This window comes from Podarcis vaucheri (genome assembly GCF_965113315.1).
Source record: "Podarcis vaucheri genome assembly, chromosome: Z".
In the NCBI taxonomy this organism is placed as follows: Eukaryota; Metazoa; Chordata; class Lepidosauria; order Squamata; family Lacertidae; genus Podarcis; species Podarcis vaucheri.
In genome coordinates, this window is record NC_138758.1 from 10,348,176 (window position 1) to 10,373,432 (window position 25,257).

At 44.4% G+C, this 25,257-nt stretch overlaps 1 protein-coding gene across 1 annotated transcript in view; it reads right to left on the reverse strand.

Annotated features, from left to right (window-relative positions):
• The window catches only part of NRK (Nik related kinase), a 124,605-nt gene that overhangs the window by 70,999 nt on the left and 28,349 nt on the right, over positions 1-25,257 (reverse strand). Inside the window, exons 4-14 of the mRNA XM_082207177.1 lie at positions 20,605-20,730; positions 17,503-17,613; positions 16,561-16,651; positions 13,785-13,915; positions 11,894-11,948; positions 10,463-10,541; positions 9,286-9,461; positions 7,901-7,973; positions 6,442-6,649; positions 4,745-4,906; positions 4,041-4,205 (exon numbers count right to left, since the gene is read on the reverse strand). Of these exons, the coding sequence (XP_082063303.1) occupies positions 4,041-4,205; positions 4,745-4,906; positions 6,442-6,649; positions 7,901-7,973; positions 9,286-9,461; positions 10,463-10,541; positions 11,894-11,948; positions 13,785-13,915; positions 16,561-16,651; positions 17,503-17,613; positions 20,605-20,730 (1,377 nt within the window). The remainder of the gene's footprint in view (positions 1-4,040; positions 4,206-4,744; positions 4,907-6,441; positions 6,650-7,900; positions 7,974-9,285; positions 9,462-10,462; positions 10,542-11,893; positions 11,949-13,784; positions 13,916-16,560; positions 16,652-17,502; positions 17,614-20,604; positions 20,731-25,257) is intronic.

Sequence of the window (25,257 nt, forward strand, 5' to 3'; positions counted from 1 at the left end):
GCTTCCTTGTTAATATAACGCCAGGAGATTCACCTAAATGACAACCATCTTGATAAGAAGTAATTATTATTTCACTGGGGGGAAATGGTTTGAGTCAATGATTTTGTCCCTGTGAATCCTAACAACTCCCCTCCCTCCCCGAGCAAAATCGACATGGTGCCAAATGGGATTAAAGGAACTGAACAGGCAGAACCACAACGGCGGCGGCATAGCGTTGGAAACACACAAGGCACAATCAGCACTTGCAAGAGAAACTGCGTATTTATGTCAGGCCCAATTTGCTTCCTTTTAATGCTGCACACTTCCAACAGAGACTCACTGCCTACAACTGCTAATGTCAGAAATCCACAACAGTACATTTCGATTAAAATTTAACAGTAATGGCATGGACTAAATTTTACAATGCGTTTCATTCCAGTACAAAGAGGTCATTTATGGAATACATGTCAGCGACGCAGATGAATATTGGAGCTGGCATTTTGCGATGTGTGTTTCCCTCCCCTCGGGCTACAGATTTTTTTAAAAAAAAAAATTAGAGGAGAAAGTTGAAGCAATGAAGCAGAGCAGCATTTCCCATCCCTTAAAGCAGGATTGGCTAACCTGTAGTCCTCAAGCTATGCCTGGATTTCCAACTCTTACTATCAGTGACCATTGGCCTTGCAGGCTGGGGGATTGTGGGGACTGCAATCCAGCAATATCTAAAGGGCCAAAGATTAGCCACTCCTGCCCTAAAGCTTAGAACAGGCATAGGCAAACTCCGACCCTCCAGATGTTTGGAACTACAATTCCCATCAACCTTAGCTAACAGGAGCAGTGGTCAAGGAAGATGGGAATTGTAGTCCCAAACATCTGGAGGGTCGGAGTTTGCCTATGCCTGGCTTAGAACTACCCAACTAACCAACCAACCAACCTCTAATAAGTCATTTATACCAGTGGCGTAGCGTGGGGGGTGCCAGGGGGGCCGACCGCACCGGGCGCAACATCTGGGGGGGCGCGCTCGCTGCCTCCGGAGTCGCCGAAGAGCCTCTGGTGCAGGCTGTAGCAGAGCCCCATGTCTTGTGGAACTGATGAGCTGTGCGCGCGCCCGGGCTGAAGGCGTCCGGCAGGCAGCGGCTCTCAGCCCCGCGCGTCAGGGCCGCGGAGGATGCCCCAGGCAGCCCCTCCTCACAGCCCGGCCTCCGCTGCTGCTGCTGCAGCTGCTGGGCCATGTTGCATTTTCCTCGCCTCTCTGCCCCCCTCCTCCTCCGGGCAAGCGGCGTGGTTTGGGCGGCAGCGCCAGCGGCAACTCGCAGGTTAGGGGTTGGGGGGGCGCAAATTACTTGCCTTGCCCCGGGTTAGGGGGCGCAAATTACTTGCCTTGCCCCGGGTGCTGACAACTCACGCTACGCCGCTGATTTATACTGACTTTTTGCTGAACCCATGATTTTGGGGATCCCCCAAACTAGAGACCATCAGTGGCCTTTAACTAGAGAGTAGATCAGAGCTTTCCAAACTTTTCATGTCAGTGACCCATTTCTTGACATGCATCATTTCGTGACGAAGTAATTCAGTTTTACTAGTAAACCGAAGGTTAAACTAACCTCTTTCCAGCCCCGGGAGGAGCACGGGGAGTGTCTGCATGACACACCAAAGTCATTCAGGTTTATTAGCAAACCGGAGGTGCACAAAATTCCTGAGCATCATCTACCCAGATGACTTCTGCAAGGAAGCCAAGCCATTCATCAAATTCAGTCCCCACCTATCTGTAGTATCTAATGAAAGAGAAGTTTCTCAATCCTATTGCTGGCTAAGAATGGTGTCTCTCATTCAGCTGTGTTATCTAGACAAGATGCCCGTCTTTATATATTCTGCACTCATTCACTTGAACACACACCCTGGATGCATACTGACAAACATCAACAATGATTAAAACCCACAACCCACCTTTCAGTATGCATTGAAAGTATACTTTAAAAAATTCATTACCCTAACTGGGAGTACAATATGATTGTTCACTTAGTTCTCACTGAAGCGGTAAATTTCTGTCTCAGCTGTAAAATTCAGACTACTTGGGATGGGCAGGGCTGATGTTTGTTTACTTATTTAAAACATTTTTTTTTTAAAAAAATCCCACTCTTCAGCTGAAGAAAGGCTTCCAGAGCACCTAACAATTATCAATAATAACATGGGCCCTGCCACCAGTCCCTAATATAAAAAACACAACATAAATGGAAAAGGAAGATGGGAAAAGTTAACACAGAAGCTGGAATGGGAAGCATTCAAAGGGAGGAGAAGTAAAAACTGCTCGTTTCTTTGCAGGCCTATCTCTCCCTCTGCTACAGCCTGATGAATGAATGCTCTTCTATGTGCACACAAACACTCCATGCACTTAGAAATATAGCATATCAGGGATAGGCTAGGCAAGAACACTTCTCCATGGCATGTTAGTTTTTTCTAGGCAGATTTTTTTAAAATGTCTTGCATGGAGGAGCATTCAGTCACTTCAGCTCACACTGAAGTGGTTGAATTCACACTGGTCTGAATTTCTACAGTTGTTCCCTCTAAGGCTACAACCATGAGGAAAGCAACAAAACTCCTTTTGTTTAAAGGTTTTAACCAGCTTCCTTTAGCTTCTTCAGAGGACGCCTGTGGATCTCAAGACCCAGATAGCTGTCCTTCTTCCTCACCCCTTAGAGTCCAGGCTCCTAGAGCCTTCCATGTATTTGCAGAAAATGGCTAGCTTAGCTACCCACAAATGGTTTCTTCTTCTTTTTTTAAGCACCTGCTTTAAAAAAAGAAGAAAAGAAGAAGAAGAAGAGTTTGGATTTGATATCCCGCCTTTCACTCCCCTTCAGGAGTCTCAAAGGGGCTAACATTCTCCTTTCCCTTCCTCCCCCACAACAAACACTCTGTGAGGTGAGTGGGGCTGAGAGACTTCAATGAAGTGTGACTGGCCCAAGGTCACCCAGCAGCTGCAGGTGGAGGAGCGGAGACACGAACCCGGTTTCCCAGATTACGTGACTACCGCTCTTAACCACTACACCACACTGGCTCTCAAGAAAAAAAAGCAAGCCAAATTCTTGGTTGAATTTCTGTACAGCCCAAACAACAATCCATTTGTCTGCAGCCTTGAAGTAGAAGCAATGTGATGGCTTAAACCAGAGATGGGGAACTTTTTTTCCCCAGTCTAAGGGACAGAGTCTCTCCCAGGCAACCTTCTGGGAGGGTTGTATGCCTGTGGTGGGCACACCAGAAGCAAATGTGAGTGCTGTAAGGCAGTGTTCCCCAACCCCCGGGCCGCGGACTGCTGCCAGTCCGTGGATCAATCGGCACTGGGCTGCCCAAGGAGCTTCAAATCATTTACTGTGGCGGGCGGCCGAGGTGCAGAGCATTGCGCCCTCTCAAGCCCGCCCATTGTTACACTGATGCTCCTCCTGGCCAATCAGGGAGCAGGTCCTCCCACTTCCTGATTGGCCGAAAGGCAAACCTCACGCCATTGGCCGAGGAGGAGGCGCCACGGGAGGACTGAGGACTCGAGGTCGGAGACGCGGGGACTGAAGAGAAGCTGCCGTGAGGTAAGTGCACGGAGGGGGGGACTCAGCTCAAAACAAGCGGGCCACGGAAAAATTATCAAACATTTACTGGTCCGCGGCGATAAAAAGGTTGGGGAGCACTGCTGTAAGGGATGTGATTCTTACCTTTGTACAGGCTATGTCCCAGCCAAGTCAGAGGTTGCTGCAAATGTGCACATACACACATTCTCCAAACTGACATGCAAGAGGCATTATAATGGCTCAAGCTAAAAGTATGTGAAAAGGTGCAGAGGAGAGCTAGAGATGCATAGGGCTTGGGGAGAATCCCAAAGGCCATACAGAAAAACATCAAGGGCCATATTTGGCCCCTGAGCTTGAGGTTCCCCATTCCTGGCTTAGGTAAACAGAGAATCTAATGGCTTCCTTTTTCTCCAAGTGAAATTTTGAGCATGTTTTAAAAACCCCACCTGCCCAAGCAGATCATTTTCAATCCAGAGAACAACCCATTCCCAGAGAGCTGCAATGTACCTCTTTGCTTGCACTGTTCGATGGGAGACGGGTTTGGGGGCTGAGGAGCTTCGGGGGATCTTTATTCTTCTGCTTGTGGTCATGTTGGAGAGAAAGCAGCTGTGTTTGATCTTTGGGAAGAGTCCGATGAAGCTTCTTGCCATGATGCACTTCTTCAACTTTTTTCTAGGGTGGGAAAGAAGCAAGAAAACACTGTGAGGAAAGAGGAAAAATTTATAAACCCTATGGACTTTTGGCTAGGTCTGGTGAACCACTCTTCCCTCTAATGATGAGTGCAAATGCCTGAATCAGGTGCAGGGTCTGATTCAGGCATTTGGAACCATGGTGACTCAGAGTAGACATAGTGAGGACATGTGCCTAGTAGAATTCAAATAAGTGGGACCCACAACTAGGGATGTGAGGAAGCAGCAATTTCTGTCCTGCCCTGGGTTTGTTGCAATCAGCATTGCTTCCATTCCACTACAGTTCAGCTTCAGTTAAAACTTATGCTAACTGTCTTGCTACCCTCTGTGACTGAAACGTATGGAATAACCTGGAAAACCACTACCACCTGGGTTCCTCTTTTTTTCCTGTTCACCCTATTTGCTTCTGAACGCTTGGGAGAGGAACATGGTTTTGTTTTTCCATTTTTCTTCCAGGCTTTACATCTCACATTTGCCACAGAAAATGTGGAGATTTTCTCTTCTGCAAAACTACATCCACACCTGATAATTTTCCAGTTTCTTGTCTCCTTCCTCTTTGCTCCACTCATCTTCACAACTTTGCAGGACATCTTTATCCTTCTCTGTTTTGTTTTGAGCTGCCTTGATCTCCGGGCATCTCCTTTCGAAGTCCAAATGCTTCCGAAGCTCTTCTCTCTTCTGGTGCTAAACACATGCCAGGAAATAATATTGGTTTCATTTCATCTCCCATCATAGATTGCTCATAAAAGGAATTGCTATTAAAGTCATACTGCTGCTATGGCTAATTCTGTGCAAACATGGCTTTGAAGCCCATGCTCTACAATAGCTACTAATCTACAAAAGCTGGAAATGTCTTCTCATCTTTATTAACTTGTGCTGACAAGCTAACTAGTAAGTGGTCTGAAAGAAATTGCCCTGAAGTATCCCAAAAGAGAACAGCTTTGCTGGGAACATCAAGATGCCAATGAACCCTTCGGCTGTTCACACAGCCCCTTTGCTCTTGCCTTTGTGGTGGGAGCAAATACACCAGTAAGCCTTCCATCAACCAAAGTTTCCTGTTTCATCTGATCTGGGAAACTAGGGTTATTGGCTCCAACATAAGCTGGGATATGGAGGTGTTGGGTTGAAGTTGGCTTCATAACCTTCATTAACCAAAGTTTCCCAGTTCTGGTGAACTGTAGTCAGCTGAAGTAATCCTAGCTCATTTGCTTCCGTCACAAAGTAGGCTGCATTTGTGGCCACAAGATTCATTCATACATTGGCTGGTTAAACCGAGATGTGATAGTTTAAACTAGTTCATTGTCACTCATCAAAAAGTGTGAGGACTAACAATAACATTTATAAAGATAGGAGTTCAGTTCTGTAAGTGACCTACCTCAGTCGTCAGTAGCCTTGCTCTAGAACAGAGTTTGGAATAGGGGCAAATTACACCAGCGTCATTTACTCTGGTGTAACCTGCACTTGCTTCCTATATTTTGGATGGCTCTGCACACATCCCTCCAAACTGAGACAAAGTTTATACACATAAAACAGCATTCCCTGCTACCTCTGTCCAGCAGTGGATAATCTGCGGGCCTCCAGATATTGTTGGACTAGAACTTCCATCACACTTGATTATTAGCCATACTGGCTGGGGCTGATGGGATTCTACTTGGAATCTGGAGGGCCACAGATCTGCCACCCTGCCTCTGTTTTTCTCCCCTCCACCTGCTGCCTTTCCAATATCAAAATGTAGACCATAAGCACCTTGGGGTCCAGGGCCTGGCCTTTTTGCTATGATTTGCATAGGGTTACACTTAAGCCACTCTGTGTATGTGCACTGCCAACACTAAATAATAGCAGGAATCTGTTTAAAAACATCTGCACTGTACATTTAAAGAGGCATCGTTCCTCTTAAAATGGCCACAGCTTCCTCCAAAGGATCATAGGAACTGCAGTTTTTAAAGGTACAGGAAGTTGTGAGGAGATCCCTCTTTCCCCCTTCACAGAACTACAATTCCCAAGTTCCCTGGGAAGAGGGGCTAATTGTTAAACCACTCTGGTTTACAGTTCCCAGGATTCCTTAGGGGAAGCCAGGGCTGTTTAAAGCATCATGATGATCTTTGAGATGGAGTGCAGATGGGGACACAAGAAACATGGCTTCCTTTCTTATTTGATATTTGTAATGCAGTACTACTGTCATGCAGGAAAAAACAAACAAATCTGAATCCAAATCGTACATCCTCCAACTTTTTCCTCTGCAGCTTTTGTTCCACAATCCGTTTCTGCCTCTCTTCCGAGAGCTGCTTTTTGTACTTTTCCTGATCTTTAAGCTGCTGCTTCTGGATCTGCTGCTGTCGCTGAGGTTCGGAATGGCTTTTGTTCTCTTGCTGAAGCCTCAGGAATTCGCGGCGCAGGGTGGATTCACCAGGGAGATTAACAATGGAGCTTAATTTTTTTTCAAAAAAAGAGGAAATATCTGTTTGACTAACCATAATATTAAGGCGACAGAGCAAACACAGTGCCACTGGGGAAAAGCTTGCTGTCCTGGCTTACAGAAGAAGAATGTTCCAGGGGAAAGAAAAATCACAGAATCTCTCTCCCCCACCAGCCCTCTATATTTACAATGCCTCTGTTTTAACAACACTTCAGAATCCAGGCTAAAGCTGATTATCTGTTTGTTCACTGGAGATTTTACTTCACTGTTGCCTTCCCAAAACAAATTTTAGCATCTGTTCACACTTTATATTCATCAGCAAACACTGAATGGGAACAAGAGACAATTCAGAGAGAGAGATATATTTGAGTTTTCATGGAATCCCATTTCGATGGCAAGGGACAGGGGGAGCAACAGGTCAGTGCTTCAAAGTCTAGTGGAGTTTCCCTCAGATTTTAGCAGCTGAAGTAAGTAAGATGTCTGGCATGATTACTTTGTTTATTAGGAGTAAGAGCTGCTTCCTTTATTTCCATACAACCCTAAAACTGCTTACCTGGTAGTAAATGTAATTGAACTCAATGGGATTTACTTCAAAGTAGGCATAGTTGCACTGTGAGCTTTTAAATTCTGGCAAGCACAACCCCAGCCTCCTCAAGTCTTCTGCAATTCCCTCAACATGGCAAATCATTGGGGCTTACTTCTGAGTAGGCCTATTTGGTTGAGGGGGTTGGTTGGCTCACAAACTCTGTGTCTTCCTTTCTCAGGAAGAAGAGAAGCTGTAGCTCCCTCTTCTCTGAGCGAGATAGATACTGTGGATGTGAACCAACCATGCTCACTGCATCTGTATCCTTCAGGGAAGAAGGAGAAATAGTGACCAGATGTGGTTGACAGGTCTGAGTGCCTTTTCAGCCAGCTGCCTTTCTCCTCTTCCCAGTGGCAGCGGCGCACTGTGGGTGGTGGCAGGAGTGGACCAGAGTCTTCCACCTGAGATGGTAGCCTTATCAATGGGCCTCAGTGAGTGCCCAAACATGCCAACTCCTGATACTAGCCCTATGTGGCTCCTTCTTCCAGGGGAAGAGTTTCCAGGCCCCCTGTGCAGGCAATCGTGCATGGGAAAGAGCAACTTAATTCTGCCGCTCTAATAGGAATGCATCACAAGGAAAATGACTCCAAAAATTGCTCTGGAAGTGTGCAGATCAAACTTTGGAGTCATCTCTCTCTTGGGTGCAACCCAGATCTTATCTACAAATGCAAAATGTAACCTTGGTTCTCCTTCATCTTCATTCAGCTCATCGGCTTCTTCCTCACTTCCACTGTATTCATATTCTGTTTCATCTGAAAGAAGAAGGAAAACCAAATCTAGCTAGGAAACTTGACTGCTTTGTGTGTTACAATCTGCCCCCACATTTATTGCAACGAACACTGGAAATTGTCAAACATTTTAAACGTACGAGCAGCCTGACATTCACTTGTTTTCTGCTTAAATGCAATATTATCTGATTTTTTATCTTACTGATCTGTAATGATGATGAAGTCTTGTCAACGCCTAATTGCCTAATCAATCTTTTACTAATATGTATATGTAGCTATAGTCAGCTCTCAGTGAAGTGCTACTTCAGATAAAAAACCACAGCTTCACACACAAGCTATTTCAGGTACACAGCTAAAAATGCAGTATGTGAATGCTTTGAATGCAACCATCACATTTGCAAAACTGTCTATCAGGTCGTGTGCTAATCAGGGAGCCAGAGTTGACTGAGGCTCCCTTCTGAATGTACATTCAGGGTCAAACCCAAGTTGGTCAAAGCATAATGTGTGAAGGTAAAGCTGGGACAGAATCCTGTTTGAAATTCCAGAAAGCTGCTGCCGTTCAGTGCAGACAATACTAAGCTAGATGGACCAATGATCTTCTCAGTATAAAGCCGCTTCTTATGTTCCTTTGTTCTCTTCCATGCTAAGGTTAACAGGGAGGAAGCTGGCAGCAATTCAATTACCATATTTTTTGCTCTATAAGACTCACTTTTTCCCTCCTAAAAAGTAAGGGGAAATGTGTGTGCGTCTTATGGAGTGAATGCAGGCTGTGCAGCTATCCCAGAAGCCAGAACAGCAGGAGGGATCGCTGCTTTCACTGCGCAGCGATCTCTCTTGCTGTTCTGGCTTCTGGGATTCAGAATATTTTTTTTCTTGTTTTCCTCCTCCAAAAACTAGGTGCGTCTTATGGTCTGGTGCGTCTTACAGAGCGAAAAATACGGTAATTAATTTCATGAAATTGACACACCTCTTGATTGTAAAAAGCCTCAAAGAGTTTTACAAAAGATAAATCAGTAAAGTCAAGAAAAAATTAAAACCCTGCTTTAAAACATACAAAAGCTAAAATACCAAAACAAATAAAAATTACCCCCACTTCCTAAGCACCTGGGTAGGCTTGTCTAAACAAGAATGTTTTTTGGTAGGCACTTGCTTGATCTCAAGAGGCAGGGGTTCCAAAGTACCACACTAAAATCTCATTTTAACAAATGTGGAACAGGTATTATGTAGTCCCTGCAGCAGTGCCAGTTCTCCCAACTGAAGTGGTTGAATTGGCACAGGTTCGCTAAGGCGATCCCATAGGTAATCTGGTCTCAGGTTATTAAGCTTTAGTCCTTACCTTTCTCTCCCTTCTTCTTCCTGGTCCTATCTAGGTGGTCTTTTAGCAAGATGCGCACCTGTCGTTCATTCTGCATGTCTCTGATAAAGGAATGTTTGAGCAGGGTATCTGTTGCTGGGCGATGCACATAATTCTTAACCAAACAGGTGTCCACAAAGTTCAGAAATTTCTTTGACCTAAAAACACAACAACAACCTAAAGACTTCTTTTCACTCAGGACTTCTCCCTTGCAATTTCTCAAACAGTTTAGAAGAATATCTCAGCAAGTCTAAACTACTGCAAGGCACTCTATGCGGGGCTGCCTTTGAGACTGTCCAGAAGCTGCAGCTAGTGCAAAATGCAGCAACTGGACTATTCCATTGCATCTCCCATCATGTGCGCATTACACGGCTCCTAAAGGAGTTGCATTGGCTAATTTTAAAACTGATGGGCTAATTTTAAGGCTTTGGTTTTGACCTACAAAGTCCTAAACAGTTTGGGACTAGGATCCCTAAATAAGAACTCTCCCTCCTTACTGCCTTGCACTATTGCAATGATAACTGATGAGGCCCTCTTGGTTGCACCGTAACCGTTGGAAGTTCATTTGGCGGCAACCAGAAAGTGCCCCTATCATGGAGCTATCTCACTTCGGAGCTCAGGTATGCGCATCAGATTGGTGTCTGCTACTACATTCCATGTTACCTGCTCAGGAGATGTCAGGGATTGACCTTGGGGCCTTCTGCATGCAAAGGGTCATTTACACTGGCAGTCCTGTACTATACCCCTGAGTCACTCCCTTGCACTGCTTTAATGTAAACCATGTCTGCACAGAGGCTGTTGCAACAAGGGACAAAACTTCCAGTGCAGATAAGAGCTTGGAAGGAATCAATACAATCACAATATCTGGGATGCGTAGAAAGCTTTCAATAGTCTAAATCGAAAGAAGCTGCCAAAATTGTGCTCCAAGCCAGCATATCAATGACTACTAGCCATGATGGCTATACAATACCTCTGCTATCAGAGGCAATATGTTGATGGGAACCACAGGTGGGCAGAGTGCTGCTCATGTCCACGATGCAGGTTGGTCCCTGTGGAAACAGGAAGCTAGACTAGATAGACCATTGGCCTGATTCAGCAGACTCTTCTTATGTTCTTAACAAGTTAGCACATTTATTGCCATTTAAGGGAAGCCTCTTACCATTTTCTGGATTTCAGTTTTGGGGGAGGGTTCCGTGGAATGAGAAACAGAGCCCTCATGGGATGCATGTCACATAATGCTGCAAGAAGAAGAGGAAGAACAAGCACACATATGCAATCTGTTAAAATGGATACCTTCAGCCTGGCTCTCCCAATCCTGCCATCATTTGATTTCTCTATATTTGACTGCATTTCATGCTTGATGAGAACATGTGAACAGACTTTGCTTAAAAGCACTGGGTTGCATCCAGACTTAATCGTACTTGCAACAGCACCAACGGGATTTAGGTTAGTCATGACTCACAAGTCCCATTGATTTCAATGGGCTTGCTTTAGGTATGACTAAGTGTGGTCTATTGTATACAAGGCAATCTGAAAATGCTATCTATGTTGTTCTAGCTGTGATGTCACCTTCAGACAAATGCAAGTTCCTCGTGAGTTAACAAACAGCACACAACATTTCATGAGCAACTCGCATGCCTTAACTAGCCATTGATGGCAGCAAGATGAATGTATAAACTGGCTCCACTTATAAGGCTTGAGTTTCTGACTGTGTGACATGATGTGAAAATCGTCACTGTGGTGCTTGATCCATGTTGTCCCAAGTGTTCACTAGATGTTATAGCTATCATGTGATCAACATGCATATGTGAGCCAGTCCTTCCTCTTGCTACATGCTTGGCTCTTCTAGCAAGCCAAATGCATTTCCAGTTCTTACTTTCTGCATTTTATTCCATTGGCTGGAGTCTTGTTATTTTGTAAGATTCTCTGTATCATTTATCATGGAAAACCACAGCCTTCACAGCTCTGGGAGGGGTGGGTGGGAGAATGGGATTTGTGGAACAGGCAAGTATGTTGCCAGGGGTGGATATAGGGCTGTGTGCTGGGCTTTGGGAAGGAGGTGTGAGGCTCTAAAAGGGGTTTAGAGTCCTTCCATCTCATTCCCAAAGCCTAGTTAGCACTTTCCCAGCTTGGGGAAGGAGGTAGGAGGACTATAGGACCCTGCTAGAGCCTTTGCGCCTCCCTCCCAAAGCCAGACACCTCCTTACCCATCTTTGGGATGGCAGTGTTAGGGCTGCCGGTGGGAGGGGGGAGTCTTGGCCTTGCATAGGGTGCCATAGTACCCTAGTCCACCACTGATGTTGCATTGGTTTTCCATCACACAATGGCTTCAAAAGGGTTGGGTGGAAATTGGCTGCATGAATGAGTAGCAAAAAGTTCCTTGCTTTGAGCAACAGTGCTGCTGCTGCTATGTGTGTGTTTACCTCTAGTTACAAATAAATCTATTATTCGGTTTAGTAACCACAAGGACAATTTACTGGAGGCTATGTAAACTTGGAAATACACATATTCAGCCAATGTTCTACATTCAACAAGGGCACTGACATTAAGACTGAACATGTTATAGAAGGCAAAACAAAACTAAACTTACGAGGAGCCCCTTCGGCCATCTCGATAGCTGTGATTCCCAGTGACCACAAGTCACTCTAAAGGAAAACAGACAATGCATAAACATAAAGGGACAGTAGAGAGCAGGTTGGCACCACTTAGGGCCTACCAAGTTGAATGCAACTCAACTATTGCATAGGGATGGGCAAATGTGCTGATTTCACTTTCTCTTTTTCTCATACTTTCTAATCTTAAGTTAAATTAACCACATTTACACATCAGTTTGCATTTTTTTCAAAGGTCCTCATGAAAATTATCAGCATTTTAGTGCAAATTTCTTCTAATAAATACATTTATGAATGCAATTTTGCCTAATATTCACATTTTTTGCAGAGCAATTTCCTAATACAATGCATCTATCTATGTTATTTTCATTCATGTATGCACACTCTGCTTTAGTGCATCCATTTTTGTACACTTCACCTTTCTGGAAAACTGCACTGCAAATTTCAGAGAAGTGCAGAGTCCAAAGGATGGCTGTGCTTTCGTTTCTGAATCGTTTCAGAAAGTGCAAATTAGGTGGGATCAACTTTAAGTGCAAACTAAATCAATCCTCTCCCATACCTACCAATGTATGAGTATAGGGATAGGTAAAAAAAAAAAAAATCAAAAAAATTGTCCAGTAGCACCTTAGAGACCAACTAAGTTTGTTCTGGGTATACGCTTTCGTGTGCATGCACACTTCTTCAGATATAGGGATAGGCGTTCAATCCTTTTAAGCCTACTTTCACTGGCAATTACCGTATTTTTTGCCCCATAGGACACACTGGCCCATAGGATGCACCTAGTTTTTTTGGGGGGGAATAAAGAAAAAAAATATTCCCCCCCCAGGCGCAGGGCTGGGGCGGGGGAAGCTGGAGCTTCCCCAGCCCCCAGAACAGGCTGCTCTCCGCAAGCCATGGGAGCCCTCCCACGGCTTGCGCAGAGGTATCTGAAGACCGGGCGTGACTGCTCAGTGCGCCTGGGCTTTGGGTTTAGAGGCAGCTCTGCGCAAGCTGTGGGAGCCTGGCGGGAACTCCCGCAGGCTCCCAAGGCTTGCGGATAGCTTCCTGAAGCCTGGAGAGCGAGAGCAGTCGGTGCGCACTGACCCCTCTCGCTCTCCAGGCTTCAGTGAAAGCCTGCATTCGCCCCATAGGACGCACACACATTTCCCCTTCATTTTTGAAGGGGAAAAAGTGCGTCCTATAGGGCGAAAAATATGGTACTTAGGGTTAACCCCAGACAGAGTGTTTAATTAAGAAACAATAAAAATAAATTCTCAGGTAAACTGAAATCTCTGATGAACAGGATCAGAGCTACTAATTTCCTAAACCCATTCCCACTCAAGCAAACCACTTCCATCCTCTCCCAGTTGTCAACTGTCACTTCCCAACTATGGAAAGTCTTAAAACGTTATACTTCAAGGGCTCTTCTCCTTCCTTTCCCCTCTCATCCAAACTCTATTACAGCAACAAAACACCTGTTTATTCTGTTCATTGGCCAAGGTTTTAAGTGAGAGCAAAGTGACTGAAGGGGAATCAGAACTGAGCAAGAAAACAGAGGGAGAAAACAACAGTGAAGGTGTAATGTGATCAAAACAAAAAAACAGGGAGCTGACTTTAGATACAGAAGGGATGCTGTGGAAGAAATAGCCGTGGACTGGAAGGCGGCATAGGGGACAAAGGAGGGCTGGATACAGAAGAGTACATAAGGCAATATTTATGAGGTGGAAGACTGTTGTGGTGCAGATCACAGTGGTTGATTTAAAGAAGTGGAGGAAAAAAACAAACATCTTTGTTTCCAGAGCAAAGAAAGAAGTGAGAACAAAGCATGTTTTGGCCAAAGTGCTTGGAGAGGAGGTGAGCAGGAGGTCAGCCAGCAGCAACAGGACTTACTCTGTAGTCATATGTTGACTCTGGGTTTTCATCACAAGCAATGACCTCTGGTGCCATCCAGTAGGGGGTCCCAATGAATGTGTTCCTTCTGCCAATTGTCCTGTCTAGTTGGGCACTCACTCCAAAATCCACTGCAAAAGCCAAGCAGGCACAAGCAATGAAGCAAGCGAGGGGTGCGTGGAACCACACAGCTGGTTGCAAAAAAGCAGAGCCCGACCACAGGGAAGGGCCCTCATATGCTCTTGGTGACGTGCAGCTGAATGCATGAACTGAATCCAGTCAAAACATTGTGCTTGAGGTGATGAGGAGGCATAAAATGCTCAGTTAATCAAGCAATTACATTGTCTCATGTCCAATGTACTGCTAAGTTAAAAGTCATTCAGCGATATGCTTGTTCTGCTGGTGAAATGTTTTGCACTAGCGAAACACCGTTGCACAACCAACCTAAGCAGGTTGCTGGTAACTTTGTTGTGCAATAGATTTCACAACCTGTTGCACCAGTTTCTGATAGTGCAGCTATTGCAATGCAGCTATTGCATTGGGTTCTGCTCTTGCACAACAATAAAACTTGCATTAGCTGAAAATGAACATTGGATATAGCCCATTTAATTGAGACTGATTAAAAACTTGGTCCAAGTGAATCAGGAAGGTGTTTTTTTATTTTTTTAATGTTAACGCTTTTTAGAAATGTAAGTACTTATAACTCCACATTCTAAGATGCATTCCTCTTCTCTTAGGCAGGTGGGAATCACTTTTCAAATACCCTCTTAGAATGGACATTCCTAGTTCTTCATCACACAGTGATGCTTCTTGCATGTTTTTGAAGGGTGAGAATGCCTCTTCAAATGCCCTCCTTTGAAAAGGCATTCCTCTTTTGCACATGAGGGAGCATCTCTTTAGAGATGGTGCCTGCTATGCATATGTAGGCATCATTGTGAAAAGTAAAAATGCATTTCCCCCCTTCAAAACTAATGCTTTTCTCGCCCACACATTTATGTATATATAATACATCTAATTAATCAGAAGGACAGACAATGGCTGAACATATGCAGATATAGGCTTCAGTTAGATGTAATGGAAAACCATTGTTTCCCACTATGGCAAGAAACAATGGAAAGCCTTAAGCTAATGCATTCCCTCTCTCCTGATTTGTACTATCAAGGAAGAGGAGCTTCTGATTTTAAGCTAACCAAAGTTCCCTGTAACGTGCAACCTTGGGGAACTATGGCTTGCTTAGTGTTCAAGAGCAAGTCAGGATTAGAAACCTTGGTGTAATCCTGGCTTGTTCCCCCTAGCTATAATTAAATCAAACAGTCCTTTGATTTAGGGCATCACAAGGAACTGTGGCTTGGTTAAAACTGTAAATGGATGCTTCCAATCTCCTCACAGGCACAAACAAGGCAGAGAGGGAAGCATGTAAGCTGAAGGTTCACCGTGTGTGTGTGTGTGTGTGTTTACAAAATAAAGTGAAAAAAGAAGAACCAAGTTCAATATGTGCTAATTTATACACGGTTCTTATAAATGCTAATACATATATGATTATTAATAACTTACTATTTTCTGTATAAACTTATTCCAAATATAAATATATTTATCTATACAAAGTCTGTGCTACAAGCGATCCGTTCATATGTTGCAAGTGCTGCCACATATTATTCTCACCACGGGAAGCCATGGGTTCCTGTTGTCCCTGAGCTGAGCCCGCACAACATGCACTCCATCTGAGCTAAGACTAAATATTCTATCTGTGGTGTTTGAGCTGCTTTGATCACTCGTGCTGCCTACAACACTTGGTACTGCGGGTGTCAAATTATAGTCAAGCTGTCAAATTATGTCATCAAATTATGGGCATGCATATGTGAGCAAATCCTGAGGACAAAGGTATAACAACTCCTTAAATCACTCTTCAGACTCCGTCTCTAGTCTCACTGAAGGAGCTACAGGTGATTTTCTTCACTTGATGAGAAAACTTAACTATATGCTTCCAAGTGTGTATTACAAAGAAGGAAAGAAAAATTAAAGGGAAAGGTGCCACTCCCCCCAAAAATATAATTCTCAATAATTCTGTATCTTCGTGACAAGGGATGGGTGGATCTGCCTCTTTCCAGGCCACAGCCATTTTGCTGGCATTCATTCACAAATCCATTCTGCCCTGTTTTTCTTAGTTAATCTTATATTCACAAATTTCAATGAGTGGATATGCAAAGTCATATTTATACAGTGGTACCTCGGGTTACATACACTTCAGGTTACATACACTTCAGGTTACAGACTCCGCTAACCCAGAAATAGTACCTCGGGTTAAGAACTTTGCTTTAGGGTGAGAACAGAAATCGGGCTCTGGCGGCGTGGTGGCAGCAGGAGGCCCCATTAGCTAAAGTGGTGCTTCAGGTTAAGAACAGTTTCAGGTTAAGAACGGACCTACAAATTAAGTACTTAACCAGAGGTACCACTGTATATGTATTTTATTTCAATGTATGCATTTCTTAATGTATGCACCTTAGTGCTTTTAAGAAGGCTTTTCGAGCTGAGAACTGCACTACAGAATTCAGAGATGTGAGGAACCTGATTACATTCTGAACCCCACATTAGTCTGGGGGCTGTGGATCAGGGTCTGTTTGCCTCAAAATTCACAAATGTGAAATCCTTCAAGTGTCCCTGTTTACAACGCTACAGTTACCTCTGAAGCTTCGCTACTCGTTGTGCGTTGTAGCAGCAAGGGATGCATTCAGTAGCACATAACAGTCCCCATCAAAAAAAGACAAGGAACACATACCTAGCTTCACTTCAGCATTTTCTGTCAGGAGCACATTCTGCCCTTTAATGTCTCGGTGGATAACATGATGAGCATGTAAGTGTGCTAATCCCTGGAAGATAAAAAAAAAACACACTGAGCTATCTTGTCCCTTCCTGCTTCTATTCAAACTAGACAACAAAGCTTGTATCTTGGGTGAGGAAATGACCTCTCTCACTGCCTCATTCATTCAGCATCTAAAGATAATCATCTGTGGTGGGTAGTGGGCGGGAGATCCTTGAAATAAAGAACATATTGCAATGCAGTTGACAGTATGGTGACTTGCCCAATAGTGTTGACATTGTGCGCTGTCTAGATAGGCTAAGGATAAGGACCTAAAAACATAAGAACAGCCCTGCTGGATCAAGCCAAGGCCCATTTAGTCCAGGATCCTGTTCTCGCAGTGTCCAGCACCAGATGCTCTGATGGGAAGCCCACAATCCTCAGCAAGAGGACCAATAACTCAGGGAGATGACTGCACCCATGGCACATGCTGGCACTGCTTACATTGAAAAATACAGATTCTAGAATCAAAATTTAGGTTGCTAGGTAAGATGTTGCAGTTCTCTGAGGTTTAATTTTAAGAAAGGGTGCTACCTCCATGCATGGGGCCAGCTGCTCTTCTAACAGTACTGTCTGGCTTCTGCCTCCCCTCCTCACAGACTGCCATTCCATTGCCACAGAGCAAGCTCACTGGGCTACATGGAATCCCCGCTTTCTCCTCTCTTTTCTACTTCCGAAAACATCAGAATTCCCCTGAAGTGCTGCTGATAACTTCCTCATTTTCCAGTAGCTCCATAGGCGAAGTCATCATAGCACAGCTCTTGAGTTTACACTTAGTACGTATGATGGTGTCAGATGCATGCCATCCCAAGTCTGACTCAAACAAAAATTAATGTTTGCTTTCATGGAGGTGGCTCCTACCCTGAGAACTTCTCTGCATATATACGCAATCCAGTCTTCTTTGAAACAGTTTCCTTTTGTCTTCTTCACCAAATCTGTCACAGACCCAGCTCCACAATATTCCATCACCAGCTGGGGAAGAGCAAAAGCACAGTTATTTATTGCTGAAAAGAAGAAATTTAAGAAACAGGTACATTATTATTATTTACCTGGCTGGAGTTAAACACAACATTTTATTTATTTATTGGTAAGATCCTCCCCCTATTGTGTGGGCAGGTAGTCCCTCCGCCTACCTGGCCTGATCACCTTGGCAACGCCTCCCCAGGCCGGATTGGGCAACTGGCTGAGGTAGGCGGAGACCTCCAGGTATCCCACCTGGGGGGAGGCGAAGCCAAGACTGTGCTAATGGTGCCACATAGGGTCCAGGGGGGATGTGCGCGACCACACAAAGGGCGCCCCCCATTTAATGTGGGGAGCAGTCATTACTTTAATTTAAAGCGATTTGATTAAGGTTTGACCAGTGTCAATTGGTTTACCTGCTGTGGCTTCAATATTGTATGCTGCTGTGTTTTGTGGTTTTATCCTGTTTTTTACTGTTTTCTCATATGATGCCCAGAGAGCAAAAGATACTGAGTGTCTAATACATTTAGAAAATAAACAATCACTGCCCCGGGAGACAAATTGTGGTTTGGGCATGCCATCTGAACTGAGTGCGTGTAGGTGTCCTGTGCATGTATAGCTGAATAATTACTGTGTTCCTAGCACTTGCCAAGTGAATCTAATGGCTGGCAAAAGGGTGGGGACCGCTATGTTGTTATTCCATGCCATCTCAAATAATGAATGGGCTGGATCCGCTTTAGAAAGTGACTGTTCAAGGATGGAAGAAGAGCATCTTCAAGCTCCTGTTAATACTAGGATTTGACCAGTTCTTAATTTTGGGGTGTCTTTAGGTATCACTTTTGCTACAGGTACCAATCAAGCACACAAAGCAAACCCTGTAAACTAATTAGCAATTATTTTCAGCACATTTACCAGGTTTATTTATTTATCAGCAGCAATTTTTTTAACCATGCCTTTTAGTCACAAGACCTCCCAAAGTGACTTGTATCAGTTAAAAGAAACACACACAAGCCAGTTCCTGCTTGCAATCTAAAAGACACAACACATAAAGAAGAAAGGAAGAGGAGGGAAGAGGAAAACACACAAATTCAGACCCCAGTTTGTAAAAGCTACATAGCAGCTCTTATAAAGACCATCTGGAATGGAAAATGTTCAGCGAGAAGAGGAGGGACCAAATGAAGCTGGTCTCTCAGCCAAGCTGATGGTGAGATCTTGCTTTCCATCTGCCTGAAGAAATGGCTGTTGCTAGATGACAGCTGAGGACAGAAAGAACCAGATGGAGCAGGCGTCTTGGGAGAGCCATTGAAATTGCCTTGCCTCTCTCTCTACTACAGCCTGATGGAATGGCTGCTGGTCAACGATATTAAAAACAAACATACTCATGCAGACACACACTGCATTAAGTTGCTAATGTTCCCGTTGTTTCCATCTTGCCTGTAATAACCTTTTAAAATATGTATATATAACTAAAGCACCTTCTAATGCCACAGTCAACATTTGCATCTATTAGATTCCTTTGCTCTGGTCACAACTGCTAATTTCATGGACAACTGTGCAAAACGGCAATTACAGTGGCCATCAGTCGGCTTCCAGATGGTCGATAACCATGACTGATCTCCCTATGCAGCCACAAAGTTACAGGCATGGAGAAGACCTGAAGGCCAATGAGTCCCATGTTCTGCACTAATGTATGATCCTCCCTAACAAAATATTAGCCCATGTCTCCCAGATACTAAACTGCAGGCAGAATAAGCCAAATAGCTTCCTGATCTATGCACTGGTGTCCCTTGTGAACAGAGGAAAAAGGGAAGTGTTTGCCTTCCCAGGACAAGCATGGTTCATCCACTCCTCATTCTCCTTTCCTTCCTTCTGACCTAGATTAGTTACAAACAGTGGCGGAAAATGTGGAGTGCCTCTGCTCACCTGTGACTGCTGCTTGGCCACATTGCTGCTGCTTGCTGGGAGGTGGGAAAGGAAAGGTCAGCCAATGGGGAGGTTGGTGCAGTGCAAGCCAGTGTGGCCTAATGGTTCTCTAACCTGGGAGAGCAAGGTTCGAACCTGTACTCAAACCATGATGCTCTCTGGGTGACCTTGGGCCAGTCACCATCTTTGAGCCTATCCTGTTGTGAGGGTGAAATGGGGGGGGGGGAGGGAGAGCCATGCTCAACACCTTGAGTTCCTTTGAAGATAAATGTGATATATAAATGCAATAAATAGAAATAAAAATAAATAATAGGATAACAATCTCTACTTAGAAGGCTTGTTGAAAGAGGAAAGTCTTCAATGGGTGCCAATAATAATAAAAATGGTTCCTATATGATATGTAACGAGAGTTTCGAATGGTAGGTGCCACCACACTAAAGGCCTGGTTCTCATTTCATGCGGAACAGACTTCCTGATAAGATGATATATGCAGAGTGCAATGAGCAGCTGTGTATGTACTGTATAGTGGTACCTGGGGTTATGGACGCTTCAGGTTACAGACGCTTCAGGTTACAGACTCCACTAACCCAGAAATAGTACCTCAGGTTAAGAACTTTGCTTCAGGATGAGAACAGAAATCGGGCTCTGGCAGCGTGGCGGCAGCAGGAGGCCCCATTAGCTAAAGTGGTGCTTCAGGTTAAGAACAGTTTCAGGTTAAGAACAGACCTCCGGAACGAATTAAGTACGTAACCCGAGGTACCACTGTAAAGGAATTTTCGGAAATTCTTCTACACCCTGATTCTACTAACTGGTCCCAGTAGTGGAAGCTTCTACCAGTGCAATGGAAGGGGAAGGGAATTGTTCTGAAATGCTTGCCCTGACAGAATGTTGGGGAAAGTGTGACACCGAATTACTCCCTTAGTTCAGGAAGCAAGGAATGAAGAGGGGAGAGGGAGAGAGAAAAAGAGAGGATATAAAGGAGCTGAATGGGGGGAAACCTCTATTCCCTAAATGGGCACTTAGAGTAACGGATTAAACAGGGACCTTTAAAGTTGCACAAAGAGAAAACTGGATACCTACCCACAGCTGGTCATCCTGACCCACTGGACTTTTCTTTACAAATGCTCCATAATATGTTGCAATGTTCCTGTGATGGGAATATTTCTTCAACATGTTTATTTCCAGTTTGATTTCCTCTTCTTCATCCTACGGCAAAAAGAAGGGTGGGGAGATTACAGGGGCATCAATATACAGAGAGAGTTCTCAGGAGCCTGACCTGAGCTCAGTGAAGAAAGACTACTCAAGGCAGTGTTTGTGGAACTCACTGCCACAAGCTTGGAGCTTTAAAACGAGACTGGACAAGTGCTTGGCAAACAGGTCCACCAACTGCTAAGGGCCTAGGTGCATATGACTGTTATGTACTGAGTTGAATAGGATCCAAAATGCAGCAGTCTGATTGGTCCTAGAACAATAGGATCCATGATGCAGTAGTCTGATTCGTCCACAGGAGCCACCCAATCCAGCTCCAGGTGGAAGTGAATCCGCAACCTGATTGGCCTACAGGAGAATCCCAGAATTAGCCAATCATGTGGGGCCCATTGTGTAAGTAATGTATATAAAGCAGACATTCTGGGGGAACTTCCATTTCTCCTCACTACTATGAGCTGAATAAAGAGCATGAAGTCCACTCTCGACTCTGAGTATATTTCAATGATGTTAAATGCACTACTTCCATATGTCATGATGCTGATGGAAATTGCTCTCCAGTGCAATGAGGATCAAAGCACCCAGAATTTGCTTAGGTAGTATCTGACCTGTAAACAACAGCAGGACCAGTCTAAGGCATTTTGCTGTCTGAGGGAGAGAACCAAATGGTACCTTACACCTCACACATCATGGTGGTACATATTGCCCAAGGCTAGCCAAGTTACTCTGTAACCTTGAAGCAGAAAATCCTACAAGCACCTCACCACCTCCCTGGCAGTAAGAAATACTAGGCTCTTTTCAATGCTGGTCCTTCTCAAATTACACCCATTAATGGATATGCCTCACTTAGGTCCATTAATCTGAATTGTATGCTCTCTGCTCTTTCAGAAACAGTTTTCTGAGGCCACTGCCTCGTTTTGCCCTATGGCAGAGCCAGCTTTGAACAAACTGTTGTTCAAAGCAGCTCTGACATGCGAAGGAGATGTTGCTTGCTTGACATGTGCTATTTCTTGGGTTGATGTTTACATTCAGAAACCAATCTGAAAGCCACCCAGACCTAAGGTGCAAAGCACACGCCTTTAACCTCAAAAGAAAGACATTCACATTATGGCTAACGTCATTTCCGATGACCTCCTCTATAAGTATTATTATTAGTATATATTTATTCATACCCCACCTTTTCCCCTGGCAGGGACACAAGGCATCTTACAGATAAAGTAAGACAGCTAAAAAAAAGACAAAAAAAACTCCAAAACATATCTATATCTATATATCTATCTATCATCTATCTATCTATCTATCTATCTATCTATCTATCTATCTATCTATCTATCTATCATCTATCTATCTATCATCATCATCATCTATCATCATCTATCTATCTATCTATCTATCATCTATCTATCTATCTATCTATCATCTATCTATCACATGACAACATAAACTGGCAGCATTAACTCAGCCATGTGGAAAGCCCTTGCAGACGATCACAGTGCCTAAAGACAGACATTTAAGTTACGTATCCACAGCAGGGACCAGAGGAGGAATGACCACTGGGAGGAGCACAGAGAGAAGACACACCAAGGTGCACCTGCAGAAGCACAACCAGACACCTTCATCTGCCCCAGCTGCAACAAAACATGTCTCACCCGTATTGGTTTCAAAAACTACAGCAGGTGCTGTAACTCTCCAAATGTTTGACTTTACCCCCAAAGGTACATTCTTCCATTGTGTGTTGAACCAAAGGTGAACTGTTCTGGAAGCTCTGCAACCGCCATCTTGGTAGTCAAGATAACCCCACAATTAATTGGTAGCTGTTTTTATGGTAGCATATGTGTTTATATGTGCTTGCTTTGATACAAGCTAATTGGCCTGCTTTGAAGTTATCCTTATTTGGGGGCTTGAGGTGTTGGGCTCTGAGCCCAGAACAGGGAACAATGTGCAAGATTTGGGTATTTGCCACATGCCCTCATCTGGTCAGGTGCTGCTTTGTTTTCTAAAGAACTTATAAATGTTGCTTGGGTGTGGACAAGCTATCTCCTTACTACAGTGTCCTTCTGTAAACCTGGCAGGGTAATTTCCTGTAAGTCTACACCTTTTTGTAGGTGCTACTTTTTTTGAGAGCCTTTTTTGGTATACCTGCACCCAACCATTCCCATGAACCTTCCTTTGGGCCTGCAGTTCAGAACACATTGTCTCCTGAGACAGACAGGTGCCAACTCAGAATATACTGTTAAAAAAATATAATCCCCACAAAAACAGCATAGCACCAGACCCCTCATTAAAAGCACATACCCTTCAACATTTTTCCACTGAAAATAGGGGCGCCCCATTCCATAATGATAATTTTACTATTTCTACACCACACATCTTACTGGGTTGCCCCAGCCATTCTGGGCAGCTTCCAACATACATAAAAACATAATAAAACATTAAAAAACTTCTCTATAGAGGATTGTCTTCAGACAGCTGAGAGTTGAGACAACTCCTTACCCTCCAATATTTCTCCAATGAAAATAGGGATGTCTTAAGGGAAAGTGGGACATTCTGGGATCAAATCAGAAACCGGGACGATTTCTCTAAATCAGGGAAGTCCCTGGAAAATAGGGACACTTGGAGGGTCTTAAAACAGTCAGTTCTTAAAACCACGTTGGAACAAGAAGGTCTTAACCTGACAGCAGGACAACAATGAGGGAGCCAATCTAGCTTCTCTAGGGAGGGAGTTCCAAAGTCTGAGAGCAGCCACCGAGAAGGCCCTCTCCACAGTGTGGCTGTGGGTGGCGGAACTGAGAGGAGGGCCTCCCCTGAAGGTATTAGAACCTGGGCAGGTGCATATGAGGGAATACAGTACAGTGGTACCTCGGGATGGAAACGTGCGCGTCGCTTTTCGCCGCTTCTGCGCATGTGCGTGATGTCATTTTGAGCGTCTGCGCATGCGCGAGCGGCGAAACCTGGAAGTAACGCGCTCCGTTACTTCTGGGTTGCCGCAGAGCGCAACTCAAACGCGCTCAACATGAAGCATATTCAACCCGAGGTAGGACTGTAAGTCTTTCAGACAGCTTGGACTTTCAGACACTGTTGACTTAAGTCATATAGGGCTTTATAGGTCATAAATGGCACTTTGAATTGTTGTCAGAAACAGACAGGTAGCCAGCCAGTAGAGCTGTTGTAAAAAGAGCTGCATGCTCCCAAAGCTGAAGTTTCCGAGCACTTTTCAAAGGCATTACAAAGCATTATAAATCTTTCCCCAATTTTTCGAAACGCAAAAGCTATGCTTCGCATCCACCATAAACTCACTAGGTGGGCTGGATTTAGATTTGGAAGAAGGCTACCCAACAACCACCTGGAGCACAGGGCTCAGAGGGGTACCTGTCACAGGCTATCAGCTCAGCTTTCTGCAAAATAGTACAAAGCAGCTGGTCTTCCCTTGAAAACCTGGCACCCATTCACTGAGAAGCCATTGCTGTGTTAACGTTCTTGTAAAAAAAAAAAAAAGGCGTGAAAATCTACCACAGATTCAGCGAACAATGTAGCTGATCCTACTTAGGTGCTTGCACGTTTATATGGAAGGGATAACCTGTGCATGCAAATTGTGCATCAGTGTTGTGAAATGGACTACAGTAGCAGCATTAAAATGCCCCCCCCCACAAAAAAGACACCCATATGAAGCTATTTGGAGGCAGACCATAGTTCCATCTTGCTTGGTATTGTTTACACCAGGAGTCAGCAATCTTGGGTCTCCAGATACTGCCAGACTTCAACCCCTAACACCCCCATCCTTCATTGCCAGAGTGGTCAAGGGTGGTGGGATGTGTGGCCCAACAACATCTGATGACCCAAGATTGAGGAAGGATGTTCTACAACGTGTGCTGGCTGCTTTTCCATTCCTACATGGAGTTGCTGGAAACTGAACCTGGGGTCTTTCACATGGAAAGCATGTACTGAACAACTGAGCTATTGTGCCACCGTTATCTCAAAGGCAACCTCCAACTACACTTTAGGGCTACTAATCTTGGGTATCTTACAGAGCTGCTCTTATTGCCATAATGCATACAATAAAAAGCAGGCACCTTTAATCTTTTCAGGCCCCAGACCCATTTAGGGTCCAAATATACCTTTGAAGACCCATCTCTTAATCTTCTACCATACATTTGAATGGTGGGAGTGCTCCTGTTGCAACCCACCTTGCAATCAGGCTACGATCCACTGGTGGGTCCCAGCCATCAGTTGAATAACAGCCTTGAAATCCACTGTGTGAATTTATGATTAGTTTGCAGTACTTATCTGGCATTATGAATGGAGGAACACAAAGGAACAAGAGCCGAATGAACTAGAGTGTCTGGCAGCTGCCTTCGTTATATCCGTTTCCCCTCAAAAAGAAGAATGCAACCGAGACTTTGATCTTGTCAAAAAAGCGCCCTGCCCAGTTAATTCTGTCAGATAACAGGAAGTGCGGGCGCTGGGGAGATACTTGCAAAAACCACACTGACTCTCATATCCAATGCAGCAGACTGAAAGTTCCCAGGC